The sequence below is a fragment of the Rhinolophus ferrumequinum genome, chromosome 2 (genome assembly GCF_004115265.2).
Source record: "Rhinolophus ferrumequinum isolate MPI-CBG mRhiFer1 chromosome 2, mRhiFer1_v1.p, whole genome shotgun sequence".
NCBI classification, from domain to species: domain Eukaryota; kingdom Metazoa; phylum Chordata; class Mammalia; order Chiroptera; family Rhinolophidae; genus Rhinolophus; species Rhinolophus ferrumequinum.
The window spans coordinates 70,317,851-70,330,432 of record NC_046285.1 but is presented as its reverse complement, the minus strand read 5'-3'; the positions used below and the strand labels follow the sequence as shown (position 1 = coordinate 70,330,432).

At 37.1% G+C, this 12,582-nt stretch overlaps 1 protein-coding gene across 2 annotated transcripts in view; it reads left to right on the top strand.

Moving 5' to 3' along the window:
* Positions 1–12,013, top strand: part of FNDC3B (fibronectin type III domain containing 3B) — a 320,537-nt gene extending 308,524 nt beyond the window's left edge. For both annotated transcript variants that reach the window (XM_033130828.1, XM_033130837.1), the window contains exon 26: positions 8,457–12,013. In XM_033130828.1, coding sequence (XP_032986719.1) covers positions 8,457–8,768 — 312 coding nt within the window. In that variant the 3' untranslated portion in view covers positions 8,769–12,013. The remainder of the gene's footprint in view (positions 1–8,456) is intronic.
* The last annotated feature ends 569 nt before the right edge of the window (positions 12,014–12,582 follow it).

Below are 12,582 nucleotides of genomic sequence, written 5' to 3'. Positions count from 1 at the left end.
TTCCGAAACATTAGCCTAATTCATGACTCTTTATTCAGCTCTTGAGTCTCCAGATACAGAAAACAAGTAGAAAATAATGTGATTCAGAGTTTTTGACAAATTGCTGGTTGATGTTCCTTATATAATAATAACGAATACTTCCAAATAAGAATGTATAAAATGAATCAAAGGAAATTTTGGTACGTTTCACCGTACTTTAATATGAAGTGTCAGATAAAAGAATGAATGGTTTTAAGCTCACTTTGCAAAAACTGTATTTCACCTATGACATCTATCATTTTTGATTAACATCACTGGATGATGTCACCAAAGTTTCCATCATTCCTCTTAAATAAGAGTAAAAAAATATTGTTTTCTTTCACTTTCCAATCTCATCTTATGCAATATATCCCATTTCAAAGTAAATAATTTAACATATATAATTGTTCCAGCTTATTAGAAAGAGATGATTGGCTTCAGGGTCTCAGCTCAGAGAGCGGAGGATTTTCCCACTAGATTTCGTCATCTTCAACACCAGTAGCATTGTCCTGTTCCATAGCAATGTAAAAATGGTTAAAAGATGAAATGTTACAAAATTTCACAACATATTACTTGACACTTAACAATAATTCATTTCCAAACAGTACATCTATTGCATATTCATCATTGTATTCTTAAAATCCTTTTTTTCCACGTCTCATGCTTTTCCACTTATTCTTGGAAAAAATGTTAAGCTTGTCAAAGCACAGTGATTGCTGTTTTACATTTAAAAAGCAGCATTATTTGGTCAGTATCTATACATGTCAGGCATTGCCAAAATATAGGTCAGTCCATTCAGTAATCTAGATTTTATTGAAAAGTGGGCTGTTTTGAATCAAGTGTTTGTTTAATGTTGTATATTCAGACCCATGAAAATATAAATGCTAATATAATACATAACCCCATATGTAACCCCATATGTGCCCCAGAATATATTTCTTATTGTAAAAAGTTGCAAACAAGAGTTTCTTGTTAAAAATAGGTGAAAACACAGTACTGCGGGGCAGGCAGGGTAGATAGGGGTCAACATTCTTCACATAACCAGGTCTTTCCAACATTTACCAAGAAATGATTAAGGTGCGTAGTGGTACATGAAAAGCCACTGTTGAGTCAGGGACAATTTGTACTGAGTTTTTTGCTTCCCTCTATTCAGTAAACATTAAGTTAAACATGATGTTTTGAGTATTTCATTCACTTGTTCTGGACACAAGAGAGGGAATGAAAGCTATTTATATTATGTGTGCGGAGTAATGGTTGAAATAATTATAGTCCAGGCATAGGCTTTGTCATAGAGGCAAAGCAAAAGAAAATGAGAGGTAATCATCACTGAGCATAGCCCACTGCAGGGTTACAGGCTCTTAGCGAGCTCAGTCACAGCACTAATCAGGCAGAACCCACTCGTGTGTGAGCTTGGGTTACTCGTCTTTATTTTCCCAGGACTGGCACATAGCTAGGCACTCAGGAAATGTTTCTTGTTGCATGAAAGAGGCTGTTGAAAAGGAACAGGGTTATTTCTACTTGCAGTAAGACAAGATAGGAGTAAACTTCAGCATTGGGTGGATTTAGAAGTGATGTTTGTTACTTGGGTGAAAAAAAATCACCGATAATAGGAGGGTGTGGCATTCTGCTTCCCAAGCTTATTTTTACAGCAGCCTATAGCATGGCCCAAAGCCTTTTCTGATGTTTTACTTGCAACATTGACGTTAGCTTTGCCTTGGTTCTAGCTAATTAGCTTTCTTTCGATCAGGTATCATGATATAGGGTGAGCAGCTGGTTTTAATTATGAAACGATCTATTAACTCATATTAAATCCTCACCTAAAATTATACTTTGCATTAGGATGCATGCATATATTGATTTGGCTTTTCTGCCACTTAATAGACATTCCAAGCACAAGCTTTTTTCAAGAAGCTTAAAACTTCTTTTGAATCCGTATTAATTGTAAAGTATTCTTGAAAAGAATGAGAATTGTATGAATATGTGGGTGACCAATTTTTTTATACAAAAAAATTACATGTATAAGAATGTAAAGTGAAATGATTCATATTCATCTCCCTGTTCAGAAAGCAGTAATTTTTATAAAAAATATATAAACATTGAAGATGAGAAAGAGGTAACAAATTGCAAAAAATTATTACCTATTAGGAGTCAGAATTTGTGACAAATTGTTAATATTCTTGGTGTTCATATTTGTTACATTAAGACCTTTGAAGCATCTGAAAAATTTATAGACCTCCATATTTAATTTGATGGCATCTCTATAAGTATTTTTTTATTTAGTATCATTTTTAGAATATCGTACTGGATGTGTATTGTTCTTCATGGTATCACATAAGGTGCTGTGAGGAAAGACCTTCTCTTGACAGAACTATTTTAAAGTCTTGGCGCCAACCTATTTTTAATGGCTTTCCATTCAGTTCCCTAACGAAATTAAACAGTGAGGCGATGACTGTCTCATTGCACAGTTTTTTCTTTCTCCATGATTAAAGGGTCAAACCCAAAGCAAAATAAGAATAGATGATATTTAAAAGCCATCATTTATTTTATTGATTATTAATTTTTCTTTAGGTTTACAGGTCCCTTTAAGTGTCTGGCAAAGGTCATGACCCCTTCCACCAGAAAAATCCTCATGCAAATTTTATTTAAAATTTCTTATGAAACAAATTTTTATTCAATGTCATGGAGTCCAGGTATAGGGCCCCGGGTTTATGGAGAAGCTGTTATGTACTTAGTTTGCACTGTGAGGGATGCCTGCATATAACAGAATGGCGTGGGCAGTGCTCTCAGTGCTTAGGGCCCTTGGGGTGAAAACAGCACACCCCCAAGAAGCACTTCAGTAACTACCCTTGCTTGTGCTCTTTGGCTCAGAGACACGATGCCTGCCCAGCCTTGGCCCCTCTGCAGATGAGGCCTGCAGGTTCGTGGATTCCCTCCTGAGCCAGGGGTGGGGTGAAGAGGTGAGGGGTCAGGTCTGCCCTGCATCGTCACATGATATTGAAGGAATTCATTCACCTAGCTGAGCTTCGGCTGTCTTGTAAAAGTGGGGACACTAATCTTCTAACTCAGGGTTACTGTGAACATCACCCTATATCATGATCCTTTAGTCATGAGAAAGCGCTGTGTGAATGATAGCACCGTGCAGTTCTGGTTGCCTTTGTGGGTTGGGAGTGGAGCGGCAGCAGTAAAGCCCGGCAGGCACTGTCCAGATACAAGCCTCTAGCGACCTGCCCCAGGAGGCTCTCGGTTTGAAGGATTTCAACCACACAGCATGTGATTCTGAATTCAGGGTCACGGAGTCTTCCGTTCAGTTATCGGGTATTACTTTAAATCCTCCCATTTGGAATAAACATGTCAAAATTACTTTGAAATATATTGTATATCAAATCAAGCACAGAAATAGTCTTTGCGAAAATAATATTGCTTATATACTTATTGCGATATTATGATGGGTGACTTCAATAAGGAAAATCTTACATAGAGCTGTGCCTTTTAAATTGGGTTGACACAGGAGGAAAAGCCTATAATGGTGCCTGTGTCAAAATGAGTGAAAACAGAGGGCGCGGAGGCCCTGCCGCTGCCCTGCTGCGGAGAGCTGCGCAGTTCTGTGGACAGGCGCCGCGGTGCACGCATAGCGGTGCTGCAGGCCTGCTGACCTTGTGACGGGATCCCATCTGTGACCATTTACACAAAAACACATCAGTGTCTCAAACCTCAGGAATGAGAATCCTCAGGACATGGGATACTGGGATTGTTTCCATTTTTCCTTAGCTAAGAATTAATCCAAAGGGCGTAGTAAGCATGACTATTTCTAAAATAGGTTAGAAACGCCGTAGTTTCTATCAATACATTGAAAACAACATAATGATTCCATTTCTTACAATGATGGCTGTGCCTGTACTGAATTCTGTCACCTCGGTGGTTTGTGTGTTCTAATACTTAACGTTCTTTTCGGACAGTGTGGATGGTGTAAGAGTATCTGCTGTGGAGCGTGTGAGGGTTCTAATTAGAGCACATTCGCTGAACATCTGCTTTGTTTGGGCCATAGTTGCTGTGGAGATAATACCACAGCCCCACACACAACATATTTATCATAAATATTTCTTTTGAAAAAGTAATGTTGACATTGTATTGGCAATGTTCATAAAAGACGGAAGCTGTTCTAATTAAAACAAAAGAATGGCCAAAAGAAAAACATTTACACATTAAAGCCTCACTTTTGATTGGAGTTATCATTAAGGAAGTTCCCTTCAGCTAGATACTCATTTTCCTTCACTAACCTTTTGCCAAATGGTACAAGCAAAGTACCATTCCATTGCTTTCACAGTACATGTTCAGAGATCTTCACTCTAAGGAGTTAGAGTTGACAAATGCCATCAAAATTAATATGGAAAGTCTCTGTTCAAGATTCCATGAATTGGAACTCTGGGAAATTAAATATACTGTTGGGCCAACTTTTTTAAAGGGATCTAGTCATGCAAACTATGGAAACTATAGAAATCATTTAAATAGATATTGAATGAGTATTTGTATCCCAAAGTCTCTAAAACGCGTGGGGATAGGTTATTAAATGGTTTTCTGCTGCGAGGTCATTGTTTTGCTGGCAGACATTCAGAGGCCACATCACAAAAATGCTGCCCAGGTCTTGTCTTGGCACAAACTGAGTGGGTGGGGCGGGGGGTGGGGTGGGGTGGGCAGTGCTTTCCTTCTGGGGCAGCAGAACCCAAGGTGGGGTGATCTGAAAGGTGTTTAATGAACACACCAGAGAAATCCTGGGGCTATGTAGAAAGACAAAGTCAGAAGCCAAGAAAACTGGACCCCGTGTCAGGCTGTACTCATTCTATGAGGACTGAAATGGAGGACGGGTGGTGGTGGCATTACTCCCTACCCATAGGGATGACGCGAGCAGAGCTGGGGCAACCCCGGTGGTGAGCACAGGTGTTGGGGTTAACAGTGGGATCTCCTCTGTGGTCCACCACTCCCCTTAGTTGTTATGAGACCTTCAGAAATGAACAACTTCTCTGATCCTCAGTTTCTTCATCTCTACAATGGAAGTAAACATCCCCTGACAGAGTAATCAGGAGGATTAAATTTGGTAAAGTTGATTTATCTCAACTTTATATTCCTTTCACACAGCGTTTTCCACATTTCTTCTTTAATCCTCAATTGTCCTTGGAGTTAGGTTAGGTGCTGTTATTGTGCCATCCATGTTAAAGATGAGAAAAGTAGGGCACAAAGCTGTTAGTCGCCCAAGTTCATAAACCTAGGAAATGGCAGAGCAAGGACTTAGACCTGGGATTCTGATTCCAGTTCCTGTGCTTGAGAAGAAGCTGCCCACTGCTTCTCAATGGCCACTCAGACCAGACCCGGTTCCTCGGGTTACAGAAAGGAAAAGAAGAGCTCCGACAGCTATAATAGATCACACTTTGATAAGCGTAAACAAATATTTCCAGAGGTGAGGAACCCAAAAGAATCAATGAAAGGAGTATCAGAAAACCTTGCAGCTAAAGCTTAGATGGCAGCTTTTCTCCAGTTCGATAAACATCCCAATATTAATCACTACCACAGAATCAGAATGAATTGTATACAAGGAGCACTGCAGATCGCGAAACCAAAGCTCACATGGCAACTGTGGAGGGATCTGCATTATCAAACTGGCATACTGGTTGCATGGGGTGCAAATCATTGCTCCATAAATGGTCCCAGTGGGTTCCAAGAAAAGGCTTGTCTCAGAAAATACCGACTTGAGCATTTAAATTGAAGAAATTAAGGAAGTAAAGAATAGTCACAATTAAAAGATATCTTTTTTAAAAATGTATGCCTTTGCTTTCCTGAGACCACCCCCATGTTGGGAAATAATTCAGACTGTTCCATGATCATATAGTCTGAACTCTTGAATGTGTGGGTCAGGGCCAGCAACATGACAACGGAGCTCATCTTAAAAATATTCATGTAAGTCATTGTTGGAACAGTGGGAAGTGAGAAAGGAGTGGCTTCTCCGTAGTGCCAGGGATTTTCTTTCATTCTTAGTTTCTTTCATTCTTCGTTGCTCCTGCCCAGTTCTGTCTGTGACTCCAGTTGCTAAGGCACATGCCACAATCTTTAAAGAAACGGGTAACTCGCCAAGAGGAATGTGCTTATTAAAATCGTACAAAGGGGAATAACAGAAGCAAGATGAATCTGGAAAAGTATGAGAAACAGAATTATTTTCTTGGGGTTTAGTCAATAAACAAAAGTACAATAAATAAAACACTTAAAGTCTTCTTATAAGTTTTGAAAATGAGGGAGGAAAAATCTTAAGAAAAAGGCTATGGTTCGGGTAAACATTGGAAGTCTGGTCCCTTTTCTAAGCTACGAGATCCTTTTGCTGTCTGTCAATTTGCCGAACACTAAATGTGTGGCCAGTGCACTTCCATTCACTGGTGGAATGCCCTGCTTCTTGGTAGAAGTTGACACACCAGGCTTTACATCCCACTAATTCTCTATAGCTGGTTAGTGTTTCAGACAAAGTTGAGATTGTTGGAAATATTCTTTTTATTTTCTGTGGGATTTGTATTAATGGGCAAAATTGACAGCTTTACTAAGGTGGCCTATTGCTAGGTTGACAATGGCCATATTTATCACTTTTAATTGCTGTATTTTAAGAATATATTTGGAGTTGTTTTAAGTTCTAAGTTGTAATAATTATAGCCAACTTCTACTGTGCAATTATTACGTAGACATGTTTTGAGACCTTTACAGGTGCTAACTCAATGCCAGAAACAGAAAGGGTTCACTTACTTTCTTGTTTTCTTATCAGCCAATCTCCGAACTGATTTGTTTGAATTCCAGCTAGTTTTTTCCTATCGCTATTCACTGACTCTAATGTAAGCTATAAATGTTTATGTAATTTTAATCTAAGTATCATTTCCTCTAAGTTTTGAGGATCAGTATCACTTTGATAGAAGAATCTGTGAGACCTCCCCTCCCTCAAAGACTCATATTAGCTTCAGTCAACTCAGGGGTAGTAATCTCTGTCTGAGTAAACTGGTAGTTCTCAAGTACCTATAATAGTAAGCCTCATGGTAATTATATTAGAATTAACAAAGGGGAAGAAAACATCCCAGATCCTTAGTGGAAAAAAACAGATTGATCATAAAGGGAGGAAACACTTAAGATAGACCATTGAATTACTCAAGTAATAATTTATGATACATTGGACTACATCAACAATTTCTCAAGAAATGATTAGTCAAGCCATAAAACTGGGAGAAAGTATTCACAACCTCTATCTGACAAAGGACTTATATCCAGATTATATAAAGAGCTCCTACAAATTAATAAAAGCAAACAAATTAAAAATAGGCAAAAGACTTGAACATATTCTTCACAAAAGAAGGTGTATTAATGACCAATAAGCACATGAAAAGGTGAGAAACATCGTCAGACATCAACGAAATGCAAATGAGGTACCATTTTCACCTACTAGAATGGTTCCACTATAAAAGACTTGACAATAACAAATGTTGGTGACAATGTGTGGAGCAACTGGAACTCTAAAACTTTGCTGGCAGGATTTCAGAGTGATTCAATCTCTTGGGAAAACTGTTTCTCATGAAGTTAAATACAGACTTTCCTTATGGCCCAGCACTTCTACTCCAAGGCATTGCCCAAGAAGCATAAAACTTATGTCCTGAAAAATTTGTATAAAAGTTTTCGTAACAGTCTTTTTAAAGCTCCAAACTGGAAACAACACAAATACCTATCAAAAAGAAAATTGATAAACTGAGATATAGGCATATAATGGAATACCACTCCACAATACAAGTAGAAACTACTGAATCAATAACATGGATGAATCTCATAGGCGCAAGAGAGTACATACTCTTTTATTCCATTTACATGAACTTCTAGAACAGGCAAAACTAATTAAAACAGAATTAGAAGTTAGAATAGTGTTTCTTATTAGGGGTAGAAGTGTGATATCTTGATGGAGTACTGTTACATGGTATATCCAATTGTCAAAAAAAATCAACTGAAACTTTGCAATATATTGTTTTTAATTGTTTCAATTAAAAAATCTTAATTTGTTCTGTGAACCAAGATCATAGAGCCCTTTGTAAGGATTCTATCATCTTCTGATTTATAGCCTAAATTATTATTAAAATTTAGCTAGATGCATCTTGATTACTTACGTCAACTGCAATGCTAGTCAGTGCTTTCTGTCTTCTGTCAGTGCCAAAGGTACTGAATTTTGTATTATGTTTTATTCAGAGTGGGTTGGAATACCTTTTCCATGGATGAAATACAGATTCAGAGAAATGCGTTCCTGTGTAATTTTTGATGTGATGGAGTTGGTTTAAAGCAAGCCAGATCCACAAGTCTCCTGATGCTCTATGATTATTACTTTAGAGACAGCAGTATTATAAAGTAATTGACCAGGACTTTTCCTCCTCTTGAAGGTGTACAAGGGAGAAGAAGCCACATTCCAAATCTCAGGCCTCCAGACCAACACAGACTACAGGTTCCGCGTGTGTGCGTGTCGTCGCTGTTTAGACACCTCTCAGGAGCTATGCGGAGCTTTCAGCCCCTCTGCAGCTTTTGTGTTACAACGAAGTGACGTCATGCTTACAGGGGACATGGGGACATTACATGATCCCAAAATGAAGAGCATGATGCCTACTGATGAACAGTTTGCAGCCCTCATTGTGGTTGGCTTTGCGACTTTGTCCATTTTATTTGCCTTTATATTACAGTACTTCTTAATGAAGTAAACAAACCCAACAAGACTAGAGGTATGAATTTAATTAATGCTACACATTTTAATACACACATTTATTCAGATAATCCCCTTTTTAAGCCCTTTTGTTCTTTGATTTATATACTTTGTTTTACAGATTTAGCTAGGAAAAAAATATCAGTGTTTTGGTGCACCTTTTTGAAATGCAAAACTAGGAAGAGATTAAACTGGATTTTTTTTTTTAAAAGAAAAAAGAAAAAAAGAAGAAAAGCAAACCAGATACCAAAATATAGCTTACTTGTGTTTTTTTTTTATTTTTACGTTTTCAGATCTGCCTTTATTCTGTTTTCACTGATGTCTTTTGCAAGCCTTTGATTTTTTTTTCCATGCTACACATTAATAATTTATATTCACCAGTCACTTCTTACGTCTTGACCATCTATCTATTCCTGTGAACATGAATCACAGTGTGTGTAGTTACAGGGCGAGGATTTCAGTTTTGTTCAGAGTATTACGTACCACACGACGACAACAACATCCAGAAGATGTGTTCACTCAGATAAGGCTGCCCTAAACAACCATACTGTCACTCAGTTATGTAACATTTAGCTCCTTTAAATCAACATGTGTACTTTAATATAAAATGTTTTAATGATCTGTATTTCTTATGATTTTAACACTATGAGCTGCCTGTCTAAGAAATCAAGTAACCAAAATGCACCTATAAATTATGGAGCATTGTAGATTTTACCACGTCAATTCATAGCAGTAACTTTAAGAGGGCATTGTGCAATAGTTAGTTGTTTCTTTGTTCAGCTATTTTAAAAGCTGCTTTAACTTGTTTGTTTGTCTTTGTAAATAACTACTTCTAATCTAATCACTATTGTTATTATATTCTGTTATGTTTGACCAGAATTATATGACGAGAACTGGTGACAGTTTAGTGCCTCTGCCCATTGTCCATAATTTCCCTAATTGTGAGCAATCTTCTTATACGTCAGCTCATTATTTTTGAAAGATTTGCCTTTAGGCTGTTCTTTGAGGTATCTATGAAGTGATTGAATTTCAATACCTTAACTCAGTGCACATAATACTACTCTAACAGCAGATGAAAATTGGTAAAACCCAAAAGAGAAACATCTAAATTTGTAGTTCCTATTTTTGTGGGGTTGCCTTGGCCATGTGTGGAGAGGGGGTGGTATTTGGTGGGAAGTACAGTGTTTGGGGGGTCAAGGAGCGTAGATTCTTTCCCTGGATCTGTCACTAACTTGCTGCGTGACCTGGACACGTCACTTTACCTCTCTGTGCCTCAGTTTTCCCATGCATTAAAAATAAAATAAAATAAAATGGGGATTCTAATGTTCGTAAGTGCTTTGAGATCCTTGATTAACAGGTGCTATTGGAGTGTAAAGTGTTACTCTCGCATGTTTATTTTGAGTCATATGAGATAATCAATTTTAACCCAAAGTCATTGGATTATTTATATGAAGTCCATAATGTTCGCGTACCTCAGGGACATTTAAGAGTTGGAGGTGCAAATATATTCCAAAAGGGTGCAACAGACACAGTGTATCCCCCTGCTTCTGTTTTTGTATATTTTTGCTACTTGGTTTTTCTTGATCATAGCTATTTTGTGCTTGGTCTATGTTGTCTTAAGATGCAGTATCCTGTACTAGCTTACAATATTCCCATACCAAAGTCATGGGGAAACCAACATTATTTTGTTTTGGGTTTATTTATACTATATTCTGCATACAGTACTTTAAATGCCAATTACAGTGCAATCTTTATTTATTGTAAAATTTTTTTAAATGTACTTATGTACTAATTTTCCCTTGTAGCATGTTATTTTTTTGTGTTTTATACTTTTGTAATTTTAGGTCAGTCTTGTTTCTTTGCAACATCTGTAGTATTATCAATCTTTTGACATTTTCTTGTGTTTTTAAAAGATAAGAGCATCTAGTGCATTAAATGCCAAAAAAATAAAAAATCCATTATCAGTGATTGAAACGTTTACATGTACCCAAAAAACCATAATCATCTCTTAAAGAAAGTGCTAAGATCAATGAATCATTCTGTGTGCCTATATTGACGTAGTAAATACTAGAGAGTTCTGTATTTTGTTACTGACTATAATAATTAGTTTAATTAGTCTTGCAAACTGATGGCATCAAGGTAAATATATTTTTGCCAAAGTTCCGGCCTCCCAAAACTTATCCCTCTATTTAAATGTGTATTATGACCCACTCGAACGTTGCATCTGCATTTTCTGATACAATTGCATGCAGGTGTTTTGGGGAAAAGGCATTTTTTTAAGCAATGAGGATTCAACTGAGTATAAGAACCCTGTTTGTAGAAAAAAGGAAGTCCCTTTTGGAAACACTTTAGAACTGCTGCTATAAAGAAATTCTCTGAATTGGTTGAGGTTTTTTAAATGAAGTAATAGTTTAGGCCAAAATTGCTATGAATATTTGATCTTTCTGAGATTTTTCGTACGACCAGATTTAAGCACCAGGAAGCTGAAGTGTGCAAAGCACTAGCTGGTGGCACTTTATTTTATTGCTCTCCTTTATTTGGTATTCATTATAATCCCTTCAGTCAAATTATTACTCTATCTGGCACTGTTTTCTATCACAAATATGTATATGTGATATTGACATATAACTCTATAAATCGCCATTACACGTGAACAATAAAATAAAGTGTTATATTAACCTTATCTCTTTTCCCTGTTGCGGTATGTAGGAATGAGTGAGTGGCTTTCTGATGCTCTGTATGTCAGACTCATCCCTAGCACAAGAAATTCCAGTCGTATGAAACAAACTGCCCTTTGTCCTTAACGAAATTCAAAAAGAAAACTTTTTTAAAAGATTTTTTTCATATTATCTGCCTTGTTCTTATCAACTTGAAATGTTGGTATTTTCTAACTGTGTTTTGTTGGCTACAGTAATTCAGTATTCCTGTCAAATTGAAAAGTGCCCTAATTGAATGTGTTTGAATGTTATCCTTGCACAATTCTTTAAATTGAAAGACAAAATGTTTTACCTCACTGTTGGACATACATTCCAAGCTTTTCAACTTTAGGAGAAAAAAAAAAATAATCATGTTTTCCTGTATTGTAAATTTTAGACTATTTCATATACATTGTATTAAAACTGCCATATCAATTTTAATGTATAGATTTTGCAAATACTATGCTATATGTAATACCTAACTGTATCTGTAGTGTATATGTAATATATTTATGCCCAATAAATGTTTTAATTCTTTCTGACTTAAGTAGGGTTCTTCTGCCATGGAACGAACGGATTGCTTGTTGTTGTTGTTGTTACTTTTTAAATTTAAAACTTAAACCACATGCCAGAAATTGCAAATTCAAATGCATTTAGAGACCAGGCAGGTGGCATAGTACACGATGGTTGCTGTGCCATCGAGAGGGGCAGCTATAGCCCAGGTCCTGCCAATTGAGGTTCTACAATCACTGTGTTTCAAAAGAAGCGAAAAATCGAGATTTCCCCATATAGACCAATTGAAATGTGATTCTGGACCATATAGACACACAGGCTGCTAGTTTTTTCTGTCAGAGTCTGTGTAAATAATGTACCTCTGCCTAAATTTTATCTACTATGCCAAATCTCAGGAGCCCAGGTCTATACGTCTGGTTACCCAGCATCTGGATTCTCCGGATGACGAATTCACAGTTTTGACCTTCTTCCCTCTTTCAGGTCTCATTCAACAACAACAGCAATAAAGCGTCGTGTTCCTACTGTGGCTATCGTTTCATCATTATGTTTAGATTGTTTTGCTAGGAATCCCTCCTAGCTTCAATTTTTTATTTCTGGGGGGAA